At 36.4% G+C, this 23,303-nt stretch overlaps 2 protein-coding genes across 15 annotated transcripts in view; one reads left to right on the top strand and one right to left on the bottom strand.

Moving 5' to 3' along the window:
• LOC129565813 (uncharacterized protein DDB_G0271670) overlaps window positions 1-15,637 on the top strand; it is a 32,555-nt gene extending 16,918 nt beyond the window's left edge. The window contains exons 3-6 of the mRNA XM_055441049.1: window positions 2,848-3,155; window positions 3,278-3,426; window positions 4,008-5,054; window positions 9,889-15,637. Of these exons, the coding sequence (XP_055297024.1) occupies window positions 2,848-3,155; window positions 3,278-3,426; window positions 4,008-5,028 (1,478 nt within the window). The 3' untranslated portion in view covers window positions 5,029-5,054; window positions 9,889-15,637. The remainder of the gene's footprint in view (window positions 1-2,847; window positions 3,156-3,277; window positions 3,427-4,007; window positions 5,055-9,888) is intronic.
• Window positions 15,638-17,050: 1,413 nt separating this feature from the next.
• Window positions 17,051-23,303, bottom strand: part of LOC129566082 (kinesin-like protein Klp10A) — a 267,051-nt gene continuing 260,798 nt past the window's right edge. For all 14 annotated transcript variants that reach the window (XM_055441626.1, XM_055441628.1, XM_055441622.1 and 11 more), the window contains 5 exons: window positions 19,418-19,757; window positions 18,768-19,281; window positions 18,008-18,667; window positions 17,735-17,909; window positions 17,051-17,568 (listed from right to left, as the gene is read on the bottom strand). In XM_055441626.1, the coding sequence (XP_055297601.1) occupies window positions 17,429-17,568; window positions 17,735-17,909; window positions 18,008-18,667; window positions 18,768-19,281; window positions 19,418-19,757 (1,829 nt within the window). In that variant the 3' untranslated portion in view covers window positions 17,051-17,428. The remainder of the gene's footprint in view (window positions 17,569-17,734; window positions 17,910-18,007; window positions 18,668-18,767; window positions 19,282-19,417; window positions 19,758-23,303) is intronic.

Genomic DNA, 23,303 nt, shown 5'->3' with positions numbered 1-23,303 from the left:
TTTTTAACGAGGCGAGAACTGAAATTTATACATAATAATATTTCATGGTACAAAACCAGCGGAAAATAAAACCAGGCAAAATAAGTGAGATACAGAATCACCACCAGTGAAACGAAAACAAAAACAGCAACAGTGCTGGCATAACCTAAAATTTGCATTTCTTGGAACGTTAAGTTTTGTTGAATGGTTTGGAGGGAAAATGGTATCGCGCAAACCATTTGTATGAAGATAAATTCGATGCTCATTGCTGCATATAAATGCCAGCATTTTTGCTCTTTTTTTTGTATAAAACATTCAAAATAAAAAGCTGTTATTCACTTCGTCGTGTTTTTTTCCCATCTGACGTTGAAATCTCTGGACGGAGGGAAAAATAAGCCATTCGCGTGATTTGAAACATACAGTCAGAGCATAGCATTGATTTGATGTTTTATACGGTGATGAACGACGTAATGTGTTGTTGTGCATGGCTGCCATAGAATAAATGAAGAAAAAACAATGTCTATGCCACACGGTCTGTGGCCCATAGACGTACACTCATTTTAAATATGAAAAAATGTGTAGTAAAAATATTGAATGGGGGATTAAATAGTGTTTGTTGTGTCTGTAGAACATTTTTTTTTCTGAAATGATTTGTTTTTTCATTCTGCTTTCGAGTATAAATAGCAGTGAATGAAAGCATTTGGTTGATTCCATTTGAGCAAAAGTCAAAATAAAACTGAACAATAGCTGAGTTCCGCAATAAAAGGCCAAGAGAAGTTTGTATACAAAAAAGAAGCTTATTGAATGTAAAGAAAAAAACGGAAAGCTTTCATAAACTTTAAAATTCATTTTGATTTTTATTAAAATACAAGTGAACAAAAAACGGAACTGTTGAATGCATTTATGACATTTAATGCGAAAGTTCAAAGCAAATGGGATGAGTAAGAAAAATAATGGTGAAGAACTAGAACAAGCCCATTCAATGTTATTTAATATCACTATGCTATGTGTGGCACTTAGTTTGAACGAGTAAAGAGAAAAAGTCAGGGAGATAGGAGTAAAAAAACGCACCCAGTTGGATGTCAGTGGGAAAATTTGCCGTGAATCCATTTAGCCTCGAAAAGAATGTAAAACTTGAATAAAGAATGTTTTTTCTCGCTCTCACTCCCTCTTACTCTCTCTCCCCCCCTCTAACTCTCTCGCCAAATAGAAGAAGATGCTCTCATATTGATGAAGATCACGTTGCTGCAAACGATTTGCAAATAAGACACATACACACCATACACAATCCAATCTTAATCAAGCCTTCTGTAAAATGGTCATTCAGTGAAATGGTTGTGTACATAAAATTCAACTACACCCGCTTTACAAAAGTTATAAAATCATTATGAAGAGTGTAAAAATATTTTGTTTTGTTTTGTTTCGTTTCGCATATACTTTTGGATGTTTGCACATAGCAAGTACCGGTGCCTTGTTAGTCTGAAAATTTTCAAATGAAACGACAACGGAGATATAGAGTTTAAGACTAAGTTAGACAAGGAAGTTAAGAATTCGGTGTAATTTAAGTAAAAAGGAGAAGGCGAAAAGAAAAACTTTGGGGGTGAAAGCGTCGCTAACAACTTCACTCAAACTTTTACTTTCGACAAAGCAAATGATGGTAATTTAAGTCTATTCAAAACCTGAAAAACAAACATTCACCGTAATGCAAAGTAAACAGATCCGCTTCCATCTTCCGTTCATTCTGAATAATAAAAGTGAGCGAGAGAATGTGTCGGTATCATACTCGTGGTATGTGTGTGCGTTTTGTGTTTTTTCTTGGAAAAAGGTAAGACTTTGTTCTTATGCTGATGAAAATTTGATTGACGAAGATTTTATTACACCATAAATCCGCTTTCGATCCAACTTTAAACCACGGATGAACGTGTGGAATAAGGGCACAATAGTATATTCATACCAGCCACCCCGCATTCAACCACGGTATTTTAAATTAGAAAATGAAAGTTTTACATAAAATGGGCTCATAATTTGCATCATTCCATCGTAAATTCCAATCATGACCAACTTTTGTACCATTCACTTATAATTCATAACAAAACAGTGGCAAGCGGAGTTAATTGTTTTCATATTTTGATTACAATTTTCACAACCGTTGGAAATTAGGGGAGGAGGCGAATTTAGCATTTAATGAGTGGTAGCGAAATTGTACGATGATTTTTGATTTAGCTACTAGTAGCCCGGAAATGTCATGTTGAGCACGAACAACACACATTGTATTAGCCCGAAAACTGGTATATATGGAGTATTAATTCGCTTGATGTGATACATTTGTGTTCGAATTACCAAACAATGGCATCATGGTTATTCTAATGTGAAAACTGACATAAAATGTCGAAAGATAAAGCTTTGTATTTATAATTTGGAAATTTTATTGCGCAGCATATGATCAGTATGATAGCAAGAGACTGCAGACGCTAGAAACCGAACAAAACATTTCACTTTTGTTTCCTCTCTTTCGGTGCGTCATTCACAATGTGTATATATATTTGCACAAAATTCAAATATTCACAGTAATCCATCCAAATCGTACATAGGTCAATAAGAGAAGCTATGCCATGTATCCCATGGGTAATGCCAGATTCAGCAAGTGAAACCGAATCAATTTGATGTGATATCCCACCGAAAAAGATTATGCAAGGATGAAAAAGCAAATTGCTTTGTCATATATCTAGCATTTGTAAGGTTAAGAACGTACTTATACACCCAGCTGCACGCTGTCCAAGATAAAACCTCTCATTTATTATCTTTTTTTTTCGTTATTTTTCTTTCTTTCTTTCATTCTTCTCTTTTATCTGTTCGTATGATTTGCAGAGCAATCAAGAAATCGCTTGCGAAATCCACAGTTTGGGTCAAGTTTTAATGCACAGGATGGTTTCAAAATTGTGGTGGAAGAATCAAACAATTTCGATGACAATGATGTGGCCACCACTAGCACAAATCAATCAACGCCGCGTGATAGTTTAGATATAGGCTCACCATTAAATCCGTATCTCTTGTCACCATGGCGAGAAACACGAAAGCATTCGCTGCCATCGCAGCAAGTGACGGAAGGTATTACAGCGAGCCAAGTGCGTCGTCTATCGGAACGAGGCGGCGAAGGATCGGGACCTTCACCAAGGGTATGTATACTGTTGCCATTATCATTCATCATTTTGTTATTAAATTACGATACATTTTTCCGTTTAATTTCCTGTTGATTTTTAATGCACTTCGTTCTCAATTTAACATGCACGAAATAAAGGAAGCGGAATTTTTAGCTACATTATCACAAGCACCACAACCATCCGGTCGCCGGCATTCAGTGGTTACAATATCAAAGGTGCCGTTGTCGGTATTCGGACGAGGCCGTCGAGAATCGGTTGCAGCATATCCATCGGGAACGGGTAGTCGGTACGTAATTTCAGCCAATTGTCTAAAACATTCTTCTTTTTTTAATGAATCAACTCAACATGCAAATTCTCCGCTTCATCAAGTATTCCATAATCTGGCTGACATTCTTTTATGGAAAAATACAAAACCTCAATATAAAAACCTCACAATTCCGGATTACTCCTGGCTTTGGCTCTATTTTTAGACATAAGTTCCATTGTATAAGAAATGTTCTGTGTTGTGTATGTGTGTGTGTTTGTTGTCGTTTCTTTTTTTGTGCGTTATTCCAAAAGATAAGTTTTTCGCTTTTGTTCGCAGAACTTTTATCGGTAAACAAGCATGCATCTGATTTCGATCTCAGATTTCAACAATGTTCTGGGGAATCGAATAAGTTAGTTGTCGGTTTGATATGAGCACACACATACATACACACAGCCCATACATAATATATAATCTAATAATGGAATTTTCCATGAACTTCATGCCACACAAAATGAAATATAAAAATAAAAATGCTGTCCCTGACGCAGAAAAGAAAAGAGCAGCATTGATTGAAATTTTTATTGAACCATTTCTCTTTTATTTTGCTTGTTTATGCGCAGCGTATTGGGCTCACGGCGAGAGAGTCAACAATCAACTGGTCCGCCGGCCACCGATCCAATTGGCAGCATACACAATTTACAGCTAGACATAATGGACGATATTGTGCAAGCGCGTAAGGCCCGCATGAAACTGTGGAACACAAGCAATGAAAAAGTGTGTGAGGTGCAAACGTATAGCGATGCAGGCAGTACAAGTGCAACACGATACACAAATCGGAGATACTCGGATTTTGTCGGTTCGACACCATTGGCACCAATACCGGCAGCATCGTTAAGACGCGCTTCAGAAATGCCCGTACCCATAACGCCATCGACATCCGGCGCTGCCAAATCGCCTTCGACCAGTTTTTTCAAACGAACCGGACTGTCCGTTACCAACACCGATTTCAAATCGTTAATTACATCGTTGGCATCATCAGCAACTGAAATCAACAAAGTGGATGACACGTCGCCGGGCAAATCAAGGCCATCAACGTCATCTGCAAATACATTAGCACCCGACCAAGGCATATCACGATCCAATCGTTCCAATAGTTTCGATGTGTCGATTTTGCACAACGCCAAACAAATGGTGACCGGTAGTTCGAATGACAAAGCGGGCTCAGCTGCCGCTCAACTGTCCGGTTGGTTTGAAAAACGTCATCAGCCAATGTCACGCAAAAAATCAATTCGAAATACGGCCAATGTTACGGTTTCATTTTCCAAAGAAGTATTCGAACGTTTCAAAGAAAAGGAAACGCAAAAAGAACGGAAACCAAAGAGTCGCTTGCGTTGGGATAATAAGAGTTCGTTTGTCGATCCGCATATAATTGGAAATGCGATTGAAGGATTTTTGCGAAAGTCAACAAAATCTGGAAAAAGTCCAAAACGCAGTGCAGCCGCATCATCGTCATCATCATCATCCAAACCATCGACATCGTCGTCGTCAAGCTTTTGGTTTGGCAAAAGTGATGAAGATGATTCAAAAGACACTTGTGATTCGTCATTGTGCTCAACGCTTAAGGATCTGTTTGTGAAATAATATACCTGGGGCTTTAACTTGAGATGGTAAGTATTCGATTGACTGTGAAGCATTCATTTTCAACTAGTTTATTTGAAGGAGGAAATGGAAAGGAAAAGAGATGGAAAAAAAATAGAGGAAAAAGTGTTTAAGACAGACACTGAGAGACGTTCCAGGAAAGAGAACGATCCGATTTATCAATTAAGTGTAGCTAATCGGATGATTGAGTGTGAGTTCACCGTTAAAATTAGTCTTAAAAGATGGAAAATGATGATAAATTGGTGAATAAATAACAGCGTCAAATCCGTGAATCAGCTTCACATTTTATTCATTTCAGCTTTGATTTGAAGCGATTTTATGTGCGCGCTTACGCCATACGCTGAAGGTGTCAAACGGACGGACAACGGACGGACATTTGCTGTCCGTCCGTCCTTTTACAAATTTAGGACGGACAAATTTTTTTGTCCATCCGTTTGAAAATTCAGGACGGACAAATTTTTTTGTCTGTCCGTTTGAAAATTTAGGACGGACAAATTTTTTTGTCCGTCCGTTTGAAAATTTAGGACGGACGGACGGGCATTTCTTACAGAAGGACGGACAAAAGTATATGTTCGTTTGACTCCTGACGATATTTTTGATAAAACAATATCAGAAATGAATTCCTCGTCGAAAACTAAGTTATAATAGCTTATTGGATGTTCTAAAAGTTAGATTTGTGGGCTTTTTTGGACGATCAAAATATCAAACGGACGGACACATTTTTTTTGTCCGTCCTAAATTTTCAAACGGACGGACAAAAACATTTGTCCGTCCTAAATGTTCAAACGGACGGACAAAAAAATTTGTCTGTCCTAAATTTTCAAACGGACGGACAAAAAATTGTGTCCGTCCTAAATTTGTAAAAGGACGGACGGACGGACAAACGAGTGTCCGTTTGACACCTTTACCATACGCACAGTGTGCGCTGCCAGGTATTATTTACGTGAATTCTCATTCCATTCGTCGCATCTTCGTTTTACCTCTCATTCGCCGGTACTCAGCAATCAATGGTCTTGGCAGGCTTCCCATTCGCTGGTGCGAACACGTCAATCAAATCTAAACATAGTGACATCTCACAATGGAAAAATTGTGCGACGTCACATTAAACCTCAAAAACAAATTGTCTGCTAGTGTACAATAGATATCGCATATAGGTTATTCACAATTCATTGCGATCCCATTAAATGTGCGAAAATTTTAGTCGAAAATTGAAATATTCATTAAATAAAATAAGCTATTTATTCATATCATAGCTTCATTCGAAACAATCAACATGACATTTGCACAATTTTCTTCCGTTCATCGCGCTCCCATCGAAAATATCCATGATTTTTGAGTAATCTGCTCCGGAATCGGATGCCTGGGAGAATATTCCGCATCGCCAGAGACGAGGAAAAATTGCATTCCGTAGGATGGTGTATATCATCTTTTCGTTTCTTTCTCTGATTGGATGGATGAATAATAACATTTTGCCATTAGTTATCCATTTGGTGCGCCATTTGTTGAATAATAAATGGCAGGTGCCTCAAATCAAAATGCCAACTAATTTCGCTCAATTACATCACACTCCCCGCCAAAATGAAAATGAAGCGGAAATCATCAAACGATATCATGTAATATCGTATGGGCGAACTTTAATCCGAACCGTTAGGCTTGCGTGGAAAAGAGTGGCACAACCAGAGACGAAGACGAACAGTGACGTACAATGCGAAAAGAGAAAATCATGGCAACGTTGCCACAGGCACACAATCATCACAGATTTACTGTGGAAATCCAACTTTCGATGTGATTGCTATTGAGTTATTCAAATTGAATCAAAGATCTTGAATTTGCGCTCGCATATGGAAGAAAGAGTGAGTCGATTCACTTTACTTTTCTATAAGATCGATAATACCATTGCAAATACATTATGTATGTTAAATACATACGTCTATGTTTAATGTTTTTCGTTGCGTTCGTTCATTCGTTCTCTTCATTTGGTCGTTTATTCTCTCTCCCTCGTCAATTTCGGGTCACACACAACACACATTGTGTGTGTGTGTGTGTGTATGTATGCTACATGCCTCAATCATATCGTCATGAAATGATGTGCGGGGTCGAGACTTCGAAAAACGCACAATATTCTTTAGCTTTTTCTCTCATTTCCTCTCTCTCTCTCTCTCTCTCTCTCTCTGCCTCTGTTTTGCACCCTCATTCTCAATCTCATTCTTACTCATCCCACAACACACTCTACTATCGGAAAAGAGCTTTTATTTGAGACATAAACACAAACACACACGCGCGCGCGCTCGCACGCGACTGTCATTTTCGAAATCTATATAAAATTGATTCGACTAGATGCCAGAGATGCATATAGCATTAAATACACCCGAAATATAAAGGCAAAAACTCGTACGTGTGCGGTTTAAGAGATTCTATTATCATTTTGATGCTCATTGATTATTCAAGCGGAAGAGAGTAATATGAATGATTCCAGATTAGACACTCGATACTTTTGCTCTATCTCTCTCTCTTTCTCCCTCTGCCTCTCTTCATCTCTCGGTTTTTATGCAATGATGCTGAAGCGAGAACGAGTGTTTTAAGTACTTTTACAGTGATTTGAAATGAGCTCAACATTCGATTTTAGTTGTTGTTTTTTCCATTTCATTTCTAATCCACTTCACAAGCGCCCTTTTCAACGTTCTCTTTACCTGAAAAATGGAGCCAAAATGTAAATTTCGATCGCTTTAAAATCTGATTATTCATCGACAAATCTCAATAATTGTCAGTTTGTTAAAATCTGTTCGACGTTTTTCTTCTTCAATTCGGCGTCGAATGTAAAAGCTTTGAAACAAAACAGTTATGGCGTTTGGCATTTCACGTTCTAGCGGTGATGAAGACGGCGACGGTGGTGGTGGCGACGGGCGAAAATGAGTATTAAAATAGCATGATTTTGATTCTATGCAGATCCTTAAACTTTGCACAAAGTTTGGGCTTTGTCCCAAACGAAAAAAAAAGTTGAAATATTCTTACACCACACGCTCACGATTGCTTTTTGAATGCCATTTTAATTGTCGAGAATAACGCACTCACAATATGAATTGCTCAAGATGCTTGGAATTGCTACTTCACATATATACATAAGAATGTATTCCAAAACTTTTTGATCAATTTAGACTTCGGCGCGTTGTGCATTCTGAGCGTCGACTGTATTTTTCGAAAAGTCACGAAGAAATATGAAAAAAGGCATGCAAATTCCGTTTCATTCACGTCTCTGGTGAAAACCGAAAAAAAAAGGCTCGGGTTCAAGATTAAAGTTATCCCTAAATCTGGTGAATACGTGAAAAGTCATATAGTATAGATTTTTGGGAGGCGGGCATCAGCCATTGGAAATAGAAAATGGAAAGAATACTCATAACGTTTTACATCAGACCAAAACATGACGATGAATTGTGCAGACATGCTCAGACGATTGTGCGATTGAGTTGAAACAAGGCGCGCTTTGTAAAAACTCTGCCCGAAGAAAAAAAAAGGCTAATATTATTCGATTTAATCGTCTGAAACTCCATTGGCTTACGAAATGTTTCGTGTGTTTGTTTTTATTCTCATTTTGCGCCACTCTTTTTCAAGAGTTTTGATTTAATTTTAATCCGAGTCGTTTGACTGCAATTTTTTTTCGGTTCTGATCTCGATTATGAGAGAAGTTAAATGTTGAAATCAGTTCAGTTGTTGGGATGTTTGAAATGATGAGGCCGGATTTTGTGATTTCCGAACCATCTCAACAGAATACTGATGATGCGATGACAAAACGCCCGTTTTATGTGTGCGCAGTGCGCGTTTTCACGCTTCACAAAACTACACTTTGGGCTAATCTATCATTCTGAAATATTCTAAATGACTTTGGCCATTTGGAATGACACATAACCAGAATGACATCAACATCGGGCGCTTTCGATCAGCTCCTACTGTGTCCTGATGCTTTAACTGCTAATGTAAAGATTAATTATCTTCACAAACTATTTATTAACTACGATTTATCTTACATCTTCCCCTGAAAAATTACGCGCAATGAATTGCTATTCTCACATTCTTCCTATTAATTCTGACTAGCTGTTACATACTCGAATCATGACAGCATTTGTATAAGAAGAAACAGGGAGAAAACCGAAATGACATGACGTAAAATGAATGCTAACAAAGTGGTGGAATGTGAGAGAGTCAAAGCGGTCACCTTTCAATATTATCGTATGTTATAAGATCTAATGTCGACGTGCGTGATAATAGAACGGAAACTTTGCCTTTGTCCGTGCCAAGAGAAAGAGAGAGAGAGAGAGAGAGAGAGAGAGAGAGAGAGAGCAAAACCAGTGAAGAGAAGCACGTCCGTAGGACGTGTGTGACTGAAGTCATATACTATTGATTGTTGGGCAATAATCGTTTATAAAGGAAATACTTGTGTCATTTTATGAGCCAGCAATAAGCCACAAATTGGCATCGTGAGGAGGCAAATAAAGGCATTGAAAATGCTTTATCTGAAAAGAAACTCATTAATCACTTAATTGTAATTAATACACAAGCACAAATCTCCATCTCTCTCATTTTCTTTTCGTGAATACCGAACGATGTTGTACTAGTGGATTGTCACTAGAAAACAAAACAAAACAAAACAACTCATTGACAATGTCGCTCATTTAAATGAGAAATAAAAATCATATCGCGTTTTTTTTTCATCAGCTTTGGTTCATGGTATTACTATGTTGGTAAACACAAATTTTTCTCTCTTTTTCCCATTTTCTCGTTCCTTTTCAATTGAATCATATTTGCGTCTGCACTCAACATAACCCAAATTTTGTGTTTATTCTCCAGATAAAACGCATGAATGCAGATCGACATCAAACAAATACTTTAAGCAGATGATACTTCAATCTCTACTTATTTTCATTCACTTAAGCAAAGAGTTATACATAGAGAGCGATCTAAAAGCGAGTACTGAAGAGTTTGTTTTCATTTCTGATAATTCACCGATGAGGATGATGATGGCATTGAGAGTTATACCCCACCAAAAAAAAAACATCAACAAAAACAACAAGGTAAACAGCACATATACAGAATAAGAGAAATACACAATGTCAATTTCGAATGACGTTTTTTTTTTTCGAGAGCAAAGAAACCGAAAAGGAGCGACAATTGCAAAGTCAATAAACCGTACAAATGCAAGAAAACGGAGATGAAGCATGGAGAAAGGGGAAAAAACGAGAAAGATCGAGAAAATTCATAATGGATTATGAATGTTGTACTTTGAAGAAAATTGGAAAGAAAGAGTCACGTTCAACATTAACAAATAAAGAATATTTTACTAAATGCAAATACCGAAGAGAAATCTATGTATAAATCTATAATACCTTTGCTGCTCCAGATTGCTTTTCGCTTGATAAAAGCTCGTTTCATTCGATTCGTTTTTCTATCTCTCGTTTCCACACATACTTTTTTTACGATTATTTCGGAAAATGATTTCAAACTTTTGCGTAGTATTCATTTTGCAATTGGGAGAAGCACAAAGTTAAATAAGGTTACCGACAGTTTACCAAACTAAATTGCATGTGTTCAACGCAAATGCACGGCAAAAGAAACGACAGAGAGTTTTCTTGTGTGTGTGTGTGCGTGCGAAAGAGCGGGAGAGATAACGCATATTTAGTTCGACAGTTTGTGAACGAATGAGAAATGTTTGCCAATATTTTCTTCTCATAAAGATTTGTTTTAAAAAATAACAGCCACACAATTCTCTGGTAAATGAAATGAGTGTGTCATTTGTGAGAGGGAGAGAGAGCGAAAGATACACGGTTATCAACTGTTTGCAACTTTTCCTTTTTCGCAATTAAAGTACGTTTCGCTTCATCTGTGTCCCCGCAGGTTCGAAATATGTATGTGATATACGTTTAGTCAAGAGAGATATGTATAAATGCACTTTCTCATTTGCCGTCGGCTAAACACACACACACACACACACACACGTATTCCACAGAAATCTTCATACTTCCGTTTGTCCTTCTCTCTATTTATCTTTATTATTATTATTCGAACGCGTGCTCGCGCCTCTATGCACATACATTTGGCAAATTTCAAGCATCTACCGTTAATATTTAATTCAAATTTCGAACGAAAAAACAAAACAGTTTTTTTTTTCATTCGGTTTTTATTCTCGTCGTACGAACGCATTGCTTTTGCCCGGCAGCTGTTCTTTGATCGATGATGATGAATTTAAGGAATAATACAAATAACCCCAAAAAATAAGTTATATTTAGAGTGTTTAGCGGAACTAAATGAAACAAAAACAGAAATTATTGATATAAGATCTTCATTCTTTGCGTAATATTATGTCGAGAAAACAATAAAAAAAAGGAAAAATACAGAATTATTTGATAAATGTCTACATTGGCATGGGCCACAAGCAAGCAGGTTTTTTTTGTATTGATATACGGAATCAAAATTGAGTGTCACACATCTCATCCAACAGAGAGGAAAATATTCATTTTTTTTAGATTTTAGCGTAAAAGGGATTTATAGATAAGTCAATTAAATGAAAACATGTTGTCAACACCGTAGGTAAATAAATATGAATCATTGAAACAAATGAGAGAATTAACAAATTCATATTCAAATCAAATATCAATAAAAACAAATAGCAGTTCGATTCTCTTGATGAATCGTTTTATCAGTCAAATTGTCATATCCAGCATTTTTTTGTTGTTACGTTGACATTTTTCCCCCTCTAATATATCTCTCTGTCTCCGTTTTGTTGACAAGAATTTTGGGCGATAAATTCAAGACATATTTTTCGACACATTTCAAATATATCAGAGGTTGTTAATATCATATCGTAATGATACCTCAAACATATTCCACAGAAGAAAAAAACTATGAAAAATAGAAAATAGATCGTTTACAAAAATATACACTTAGTTTCAAGTTGGAACCTTCAACAGAAAATGAAAATCTCAAACCAAAAATATATTTATAATAAATGTGTGTTGTTAGAAATAAAAAAAAATTATATTTAAAATTTAAAAATAAAACCAAAAACCACAAATTACAAAAAAAAAACCAAACGAGTCACAAAATGGCCTGTCTGATCTCTCATCATTATGCACGGGTTGAAAGTTAATGTATATAAATAAAATTGAAAATAAATGATGATATCCGGAGTCTATAATCACCTGACTATTGCAAGTAAAACAATTTGTAAATAAAAAGAGATTAAATTTTATGGAAATGCATTTAACAAAATTCCGAAAGGGAGTGCAATTATTATTTAAGATATAAACATGGTATTCAACAGTACGCGGTCAACATGTTCAAAAGCATAATAGCTTCATTGTGTCAGTATCCTTTGTTCCATTCCATTTCTCTCTCGCCCGTCTTCATTCTCTCTTTATACCGATCAACACGGCAATATGAATCTTCGCATGCGTTTTGTCTGAGCGATGCAACAGAGATTTATGTGCAGCGTTAAATAACAAAATGAACTAAATCATCCCTCATCTGTCTACTAATTATCAAAGATGTTTAGTTTATGCTAAGAGGTACTTTAAACTCGATTTTCATTGTTTAGCTCGTAGAAATGTTATGTTTTCACTTGTTTGGTCGACCGCATCGTGATAGATAAGTCGAGGCAAAGGTTATTTCGATAGAAAGAGTAGGACGATGAAGAAGGGTAGAGTGAACGATGGGGCGAAGTAGAGAGCATTTGAGTGAGAATGCAGAAGTAAGCGGTTTTGGCTTTTCAATTACGTCAACAATTATTGTGATTATGTTTTTTTTTTTTGAACATGTTGACTTCGGCAAATATTGACGATGCGAAGGATATTTAAGTACCGTTTAATATTAAATACTGTTTCACAATAAATGAATGAATTATATATTGCAAAATCGCGCGCGCTGTTCTCTTGATTGAACAAAAATGTTAGAAATAGATTCCAACGTACTTTGTGTCTATGTTGCCATCACGTCGTCACAAACAGCACACTATAATGACAGAAGAAAAATTATTTGAAAGAGAAAGAAAAAACACTGAACAACGTTGCAAGCAAGAGCCAATAATCGGATTATATCCCCTTTTTCGGTCACGTCTTCAGTCTGATTGGAATGACATTGAATGTATAGAGAAATAACAAAACAATTGCATCAACATGAAGAAGAGAAGAGAATAAAATTGCGCTAAATTAATTGTTGAACATATTTTCTAGCAACAGAAACAAAATATTGAACAAAAAAAAATTATATATTAGCTCCAGATGTGTCACGTGTCTCTCTCTATTGAGTAATTCATGTATTTAAAAAAAAAATTTGTATTGACATAAAAAAAAGAACAAACACAAAGACAGAAAAACAAAATTGCAGAAAAAAAATGTATTTTTGCAATGTTTTTTTTTTCTATTCGTAGATTGTACTGTGTTTCAATTGGTGTCTAACTTCCCAATAGAACATTGGTTAACATTGGTACATGGCGGATGAGCCAATTTCCTGATTCTCACTTTGAAGGCTATACATACATATGTACGAACGACTTGATTCGTTAAATCATATAAAGTCTTTCGATACGATAAAATTATGAACAAAAAATGGCTAACCAATTGACAACTGTCCCTAGCAAAATTGAATCTAGCTACATAAAGTTTTAGATACTACTTTTTATTCATGCGGTGAATAGAGGAAATGAAAAAAGAGAAAGAGAGAAAAACGAGAACCAGAGATCAACAATCAAGTTTGAATACATTTAAATCATAAATGACTCCATTCAGCCAAGGACTCGCATTTTAAGAGCCTTCGCACACATTTATACATATATACACATCAACTAGTAACATGAATTGTTTGTGCACAAGCACATCAAATAGTCTCTTCAGCAAATGAACACATTCCTGGCATGCATGCCTCATCCATCGACGACATCGACGTCGACGAAGATGATGATGAAGAGACGGACGACTACGACGAGCAACAATTTCACGACATCATGTTGTACAACTAAATTGCATTTTTGCTGTCAACTGTCATTATTTATATCCGTTCGCGTAATCTTCCTTCGATTAAACAATATTTTTCTTCTGTTGTTGTTGTTTTTCATTCAATTTCCAGCGTTGCCATTTTCCATGCACAACCGTTGTAATTTTTGCCACTTTTTTTTATCTTGTATTTGAGTGATACGGGATAAGTGTTTGATCTTTTATTGATTACAAAAGCGATTTATGTATGAAAGAACTGAATAAGAGATAAAAGCGGCGTTTGTTTGCTCGTCAGTTGAAATGTGCCATACACACATTCATTTTGATGTGCTTCCCATACTTAAGCCCACTCTCGTACTCATTCACTCATTTTCACCTTGATTTATTCGGTCGAGAAGGGTGGCAAAGTGCTCTCTATCTTCTTCAATACATGACAATACCCCAAGCACACGTGACTGCCCACCCGCCCGTGCAGTCCAAACTCCGTGCAAATGGATGTGAAGTCACTTGAATTAAATTCCATGCTTCAACAACTTATGAAAAGCACAGTTATTATGAAATTATAGATATATGTATATATCAACAAGACAACATGCGCAGCCTATCATCCGTATATAGCTCTATGTATATCTAGTTACAACATTTTTGAACTGAATGTTTACTCACTTAACCAAGATGCATATTATAAATATTGTGATCTACTTACTATATTCATTTGGTTCAAGTATCTCTATTAAACCTAATGTAACATTAAATTGCAAACATTGTCTGAGCAACATACATCTCGGTGTAGAGATTAAAATATGATATATTTCAGAGAAAGAGGAAAATTGACTTTTGAAACAATGCCAACCGAAAATGATTTATGGCCACAAGTTATTTCCTCACTGTGCGCCTCATTTCCGTTTCATTTTACAACAATTTCGAAATTTTTCTCTCTCTGGTTTTTGGTTGGCATTGCTTTCCCGCCGATTCAATTTACAATTGCTATCACATACTAAAGATGTCAATGATAAATTTTAGAGCCAATCAAACCTCTTTAATCTAGTCGTTAATTGAACTGTTTCTTACGTGTCAACGTTTACAAAAAAATAAAATAAAATAAAAACATAAATATTTATATTCGGGACTGGAGTAAATCTGTATACACAGTGAATATTCTGAATGTAAACGGCCACAGTCATACGAACAAAATCGACATTCACGCACCGCAAGCGAGCCAGAGTTAACGTTTTTGATTCATGCAAAGTTTCACTTTAACAAATAAATAAATATATATAGCGAATTAATCGCATCGTGGCTTACGGAGCGCACATAATGTCGACGGTGTTTATTGGTATGACTGTGTGATTTTGATTTTTGATTGCTAGTGAGACGATAGTAAGAATATACAAGCAAGTCAATGTGCGGTGCACATCATTGACAAATATCGTAATTGATTTGAATATATATATATGGATTCGGAGTGTGACCATGTTTTGTTCAGAGGCATTTAAACTTCTATTCAATTGCAGATAAGACAGATTATTAAATGTTACGATGTTAAAGAAAAATAAAGTTTAAAAAAAGTACATTCAAATCCAATCAATTTCAAATAAAGAAAATATGTGTTGTTATACAAAAAAAAAAAAAAATGTGTTACGGGTTTTCTTTATTTCACTTGGTTATGTTTCATTTCAGATGGCTTCAAAGGATACAGACGTGTTTCTGAATCAAAAACAAAAGTTTCGTAATAAGAGCATGCATGCTACTCAAATTCAATTCAGATCATTTGAAAATAGCAACTCAGAGCCGGAAAATTATGAATTTTTTTTTTGAATAAATTACTTTATTTCAATTTATCATTTGTGGTTGTTTTCAGCCATTTGCTGTGGCTATCATTGGATGTGTGCAGAGATTGCATATTTACTGCTGAGTAGGCCTGAGCTGAGCTGAATTTGCTAACTCAGGCGCCTGAAGCGGTATTTTAGCGTACTTACGGTGCAAAATTGTCGTAGCACGCTGGAATTTACCCAAATATAATTAGAAAAAAAAAATCAGTGGGATTTTCAGCGTGCCACGACAATTTTGCACCGTAAGTACGCTAAAATACCGCTTCAGGCGCCTGAGTTAGCAAATTCAGCTCAGCTCGGGCCCACTCAGCAGCAAATATGCAATCTCTGGATGTGTGTCATTTTTGCACTTTCCCATCGCACTTACCTTCCCGTTTACTATGTAATTTCACTACTTTTCACTTCTTTTAGCTGCTGCATTCTTGAGGGAAAAACTACAACACTTTTATCCTTCTAGCTTCTTATCTTCTAGCTATCCCTGTTTGATTCTTATTAATAAGAAATTTTTTGGTGTCTTTAATTATTCATGGAAACTCGTCATCCAATAAAAACTGTATCATCTAGTATAGTTAATAAAAATATATTCACCTTAATCCAACAGAAACGTCGAATCGTAATCGATGCAAAAAGGGATTTCGGAGTGTGTCCAATATCCATGCTTTATTCCGAGATGTTACCATCTCGATTAAATCGATGGGGAAAAATTTGTTGAGTTTTTCTTATTGATTTTGTTCCATTTCAGATAGCTTCAAAGGATACAGACGTGTTTCGGATGTAAAAATAAAAGTTTCGTACAAAGCATTCATGCGTGTGTTTCAAATTCAACTCAAACAAATTGAAAACAGCAACTCAACAGTTGAGTCTCAACTGTTTTGAAGAAGAAATTCAAAGAAAAATTACCTTATTTCACCCTGATCTACTCCATATTCATATTCATGCTGCTCATAGCCTCCAATAAATAGAAGAAGAGGAAAAAATGATCTATCTTTTAGGATGTCGTTCCTTTATTTCTTATTGGTTCTTGTTAATGTTAATAGTAATATTAATTGCTTTCTTCTATCCAATTAATATTAATGATTATAAAATAAATTACCATTTTTTTTTTTTGTTGAATGTTCGTTTTTTCTCTTTTGTTCGATTTTTTTCAATTTTTATTCGTTTTTAATTTTCATTTTGCGGCCAAGGAATTGTAGATTTTATTTTTGGTTTGCAGAAAATTTTATTTAAAGCATTAACAAATGGTGTTGTTGTTTGTTTGTCTGAATTTTGTTATATATGACAATTGCTGATTAGATTGAGTAAAGGATTGTTTGTTTGTTTGTTTTTCAGCATTGTTTTTCTTTTTATTTTGTGAAGTGATGAGAATAGTAGTTGTATTTTTTTTGTTAGAATTAATGCAAATTGATTTTTAATCGGATTATTCTCTCCTTCTCTCCTTCTGATCACTCCTTTCTCACAATTGTTCTCTTTTCTTTTGTTGACGTTTTCGAAAAACTCTCTTCATAAAATAACAAACAAAAAAATATGGATGTGTTTGTGTGTTTTTGTGTAACAAAATGTGAGCATAAGATTTTAACGCTTGCCGGGATGCACATTGTGTGATAGCATTTCTTCATTAGCAAGCTTTCCTCGGAAATCAGCCATTAAATTTCGACAGGTGGTCGCCAAATCGGCCAATTGGGCAAAGATCTCCTCGCCTCGTTTGCTGTAAGCTGTTGAAAGAAAGAAAATGAACGAATTTTTTTAGTCAGAATTTTTTTTTTGGGTTTCGAATATTTCTACAAAAAGTTTGGAGTTTTCTTTGGATTCTTTTAATGCCCTTTTTCCACTCAGTTCAAATGCTGTATATGGATTCAAATCGAATCATTTTCAACTCACCGTCTTGATCATAGTCTACACTATTTGTCATGTTGTACAGATCGATTGATTCTGGCACGAACTGTGCTAAAAATTCGTTGATTGCTTTGTGTTGATCAACAACGATTTCTTCGGCTTGCTGAATTTCCGAGATGGCTGCATGCTGATTGAGTAAATCGTCAGACATATCATGCTCCTGTGATGATGCAAACCAAAAATGAAGTCATTAGAATTGGTTTGGAATAATAAAATCAACGAATAAATGAAAAAATGCATCTCATTTCGTCTACTTACACTAAGCGATCTCAAATGTGCGTATTCATTTTCATTGGCGTCACCATTTTTATGGTTGTCATCAGATTCCATTTCTTCGACGCCATCGTTTCGCATTTCCGGGTCTTGAACGACCAGCTCTTTGACACGGTTTGCATATCGAAGTGTGTTCAATGTATGCTCGCATGAGTTCAATCCGGGCGATATCATGGCAATCATACACGTTTTGCTCTTCTCACCGATGAACGAATCTCGTAGAACCTGTGTCAATTTGCTTACGCGGAATGGCAAATGGGCATTTTGTTTTCCCAATGCTCGAATACATTCTTTCAGTGCTAGCAATGATTTATTGATTTCAGCACCTTCCATTCGCGTTTGTCGATTGGCCGACGATGTGTCGGCACCACGTTCATTTCCGGCTAAATCAATGAATGAGAACTTTCCATGCACGCGTGTTGAGCCCGGTGGCCGCAGTACAATTTGGAATACGGCATGCGATCGAGACGAATTTGCATTGGCTGATGTTTGACCTGAGGTGCGTGTCATATTACCATGCTGAATCAATTTCAATACTTCTTCTACACTGTCCACCACTTTTTCAGTTAAACCAACGACTTGCACTTGCTGCTTACCATCCTCAAGCACCCGCAATTTTTGCTTGTCACCCAACAAATCAAAGACCTACGCACACACACACACACCACAAAAAGAGAAAACAAATGATTGTTATTATTATTTTCAAAACCGCAGCATTTACATTGTACAACAGTGTGTGTCTCACCTTTCCACTGTAAATTTCAAAGAAACTGCACGAAATCATTAAGTTTAAATGACGATACTTCGGTCCATTTAGCAAACTAAACACATCTTTAGTTGCCATTGCGTAAATACCATTTTTACAGTCTTGAGTTTTGCCATTGAATTGGCCGCCCATCGTATGCGTTTTGCCCGAACCAGTTTGGCCGTATGCAAAGCACGTTGCCATGCCACCCTCGAAAATGGTTTTAACCAAAGGCTTTGCGGTATACTTGTAGACCAATTCATTAGTGCACGTATCATCGAATGCATAGTCAAATCGGAATTTGTGGTTTTCCAAATACTTGGTCAAATCGACCTTTGTTTTCGGCTCGTGAACAATTAATTGATCTTTGTTCGGCACCGATGTCACATCCAATTCCTTTTTCATCATTTCCTTTCGACTAATTGGACGCTTGCGCACACACACCGTTATCTGATGATCCTCAATGGCTTGACCATCGGTTAATGGCCGGAATTCGATTTGATTTTGGTATTCACTGCGAAATGGAAGCAAATGAACAAACGATTAATTAATGAAACACGATAACCATCATTCTACATATTAAATTTTGTTGTGTTTGGACGGCGGAAATGGTGTGTATAAATAAAAGGACAGAAATTTTGATGACATACCGTATCATGGCGGCTAGCTCCCAGTTCGGGTTGCCCGGATCCATGTTCATTAGTGCATTTTTCTGTTCCTTCATTTCCGCCTGTTGTGCTCGTCGTTTTTCACGATTCTCCTTCAATCGTTCCACTTCTTTGACCACATACGATCGTCGTCCTGTTGGATTGGTGGCAGTTGTTTGTATGACGGCCGGCGCTGGTGCCGGTGCTGGTTGAACCACTGACATTCGGCTGGTGTTTCGGATTGACGGCGTTTTCGTTGGTAGCTGTGACTGTGGCGGTATATTTTCAATGTGCTCACCTTGACCGTTCTGTTGATTGGTAGTCGCTCGAGCCGTTCGGTTACCTGTACAAAATGCACACAAAAGAAATCGACCCATGACTTTCTCGATCCAATGAAACAATGGAAACCCCATGCGATTTCACAAATTTTACGTCAATTTTTGCAACAACAACAACTGTGTCGAATATACAGAATTTTGTTCATTGAATTTCGTTTTTCTTTTCGGTAAACTTAGCAGACAACTAACAGTGATTATTCGTTGTCTCTTCTTCGGGGGAACACACTGCACCAAACAATATAAATATGTGTCGAATCAGAGAACCGTTACGGAAAACTGACAGCGATTGAGTGGAAAAGCATTCGATTTAACGATAAAGTTCAACGTGATATTGTTATATAGAGTATGTTGGTCCGGGTACATGTATGTATATGTATTTCAATGGTTTTTCAACTCAAAGGTTCAACGCACTACACGAACAATTTTCGGTTGGTTCCATTTGATACGGTAGTTTTTTTTCCATATGAATTATTATTGCCGCTTTTGGACGCAGGTGGTACACATTTATTTATTTATACGTTTCGTACACTTCTTGTTCGGTTGATAATAAATGTATTCATTTCTGGTTTCAATAAATACATTCGGTGTGAGTTTTTTCTTCTTCTTTTGATTGCTCAGCACACAATGGGAAAAACGAAACGGTAATTTTCCATATTTAAACAAAATTTCATTCTCTACGTTTCCATTAATCAATCAATGGATCAAACTACAGAGAGGAGAAAAGAAAACTAAAGTAGAAAATACTTCTTTTTTCTCACAAAATGCGTACACAATGTTGCTCGGTTCGGCAACGAATTTTATATAGTAACGCATATCGAGACATTTGATCAAAACAGAAATGATTGAAGTGTACACACAATTGTGTCGACCCCCACTTTGATTTTTTGACCGTAGAGCGTAGAGTGAGCAGTGCACGTAACGCGTTGCTGCTTCTGCTGTTGATGCCATGAACAGTGAACACATTGAAACAGAGAAGCCGACTTGTTCGTTTAATTGCAACGAACAACAAATAAACGAACAAACACACACACACACAAAAAATAGCATCAACTAAATGACCATACAAGGAACAGCGGTTCACACGCTTTGGAAACGCTCATTTTATATAAATTATAACGTTTGTTTGTCGGCTGCTACCTTACATTTAAAAAAAAACTCAACGGATCGCGAAACAACGAATGTTCAATTAGCGTGTGTATGTGTCACTTAATAACACATATTAAAATACATTTTATCGAATTCGATCTAACTGAATGCACTTGATAATGGCAATATACCAATTTCACCGGTGCGCATATACCGCGCGCGTTCGCACTATTCCAACTGGAATATGGATTCGATTGGATTGGTAACGGTTTAAGCGTTTCACGATTGATTTTTCCCGTGTATCATTTTTCAAACGATTACATGTGTAGTTTTCCGGTTAAGTTGCTTCACACACATATTGTGTGTACAAGTGGATACTGAGCTCTTTATTTTGTTTGTTATATATTTTGAATTTAATAAAAAAAAATCGAAAAACACTTGTATCCATTTCCATATAGGTAAAGCAAGATACACATCGACCAATCTATAAAAAACATTAGTTGTGCATTTTTAATGGATTTTTATTCACGGTCATGGGGGACATGTATGGCCACTCATTCAATTCGTGGCCCCAATGACCTCTGACGAGAGAGAGAGATATATATATATATATACGAACCGTTGGAAAAATTTCATTTCTATTTCATCATTCTGATTGATATCGACCGATTTGAAATGGACGCTAGTGAGACAGAGAGCGAGTGGGAAAATGAGAAATGTGTGCATGCATTAGCCATGTTGGGTATATATGTATATTCAACTTGACACTGTATCTCCGCCGACGGTGAATCATGTCGGGAAGCTAAAACATCCTTTTCGAGAGAAAAGACATACACGCACAGAGACAAAACAACAAAGATTACTCGTTTGTTCGTCTGCTTGTGGCGAATGCACGATTCGCCCAAATGTGGATAAAACATGCTCATACTCTCTTTTGGCGAGGGCATATTTTATTGTATGCCCGTGAATAAAAAAAAATCAAAACAAAATACAAATACCCGCATTAATTACTCTTTCTCTCTCCAAACACAAATAATTCTCGTACATTTGTTTTCTCAATGAATTGATTTATTGATTCGATACATCTGTTTGTAATGAATGTTCAAAGTCCGAAATGGATTGAAATCCAAGTCGTCGAAACAAAGCACAGCGCAAACAAATGGTTGCTTTTCAGTTGGACAGCAGCTATCACGCTTAAAACCGATATGTAATCGATAAACTAATTGCCGTAGCGCATGCAAATCACATACACCGAATTTTGTTATTGATTTTTTCCAGAAAAACAGATACTCCAATAAAATTCAAATCAGCTGATTGCAATGGTGTAACAAATTTGATTCAATCGAATACAATTTTCTTCTGATTTTCTCTCTTTTTAATTTACCAGAAAAAGAAAATCCCAAATGCTCTCGCTTTTTTCCGTAAATATGATTTAAACACGAAGGAGGAGATTCAATTTCATTCCAGGTAGGTTTGTTTTCTCTTTTTTTTTGTATACTAAAATCTAGTCTTTACTCACTTTTGCTTTTAAGTTGCTTTGGATCGATTTTCATTTTACGCGTTTGCAATTTTCAACGATTAAAGTCACAATCGCTATGGATAGCTTGTGCCGTTTTCAAATTATCGTGCTCTTTTTTTCTCTCTCTCTCTCTATCTTCTTTTGGTAAATGCACTTACCAAAAAATATTCACGCAAAAAAATTATTCACACACAAACAACGAAAAAAGTTTAAAAATTGATGTCCGTCCGTTCGGCATTCGAAACTCTATGATTCTGAGTGGCGTTTGTTTAGAACACAGAAGAAAAACGACAAACAAAACAGGAAAAAAATAACTTATTCCAAACAGTTTACTCCACTCTCGTTCGGGTTTGTGCGATGGGTTTGTGTTGACAACGGGACTAATTGTTGATATGAGGACACGCGGTGTGTGCACGTCTGGCTTGGCTTCGGGTTGAACAACGTTTGTGCATGTGGCGACTTTGCAGCCGCAATCAAGTGGAAAAAAAACGCGCTACCGTTTGAATCGAATCGAACGGAATACTACTCTTATTTTCTTCTTCGATTATTTTCCCTTCTATTTGCTGTGTTACGACACAACGTTCGTTCGTTAGCTCATTTTCATTTATTTTCCATGTGAAGAGAGAGGCTGATGTGTAATTTGTCTAATGAGTTTGTTGTTCAGATACGATCGACGACGCGATTCGATATATTTGAATGCAATGATGAATTCGGACGGCTGCAAATGCACACGATATCGACGAAAAAAAATGCCAAGTATGGGCTGGAAACGCGAATCCAGCCACCCGAATGAATCACATACACACTCGCACATTCACTCATACACAAACGACCCGAGCCAAGCGGAACGCTCGTGGCCGTGGTAACCAACATAGCGTAAACAAAAAAAAACCGTTTGTCCAATCATACAATGAAAATCAAAGTGTTGAATTAATACATTTTTCCC

Source organism: Sitodiplosis mosellana, unplaced genomic scaffold, assembly GCF_009176505.1.
Source record: "Sitodiplosis mosellana isolate CC-2019 unplaced genomic scaffold, AAFC_SMos_1.0 Smas_scaffold_3, whole genome shotgun sequence".
Taxonomy (NCBI): Eukaryota; Metazoa; Arthropoda; class Insecta; order Diptera; family Cecidomyiidae; genus Sitodiplosis; species Sitodiplosis mosellana.
The sequence above is the reverse complement of the archived record's forward strand: the minus strand, read 5'-3'. Positions and strand labels throughout refer to the sequence as shown.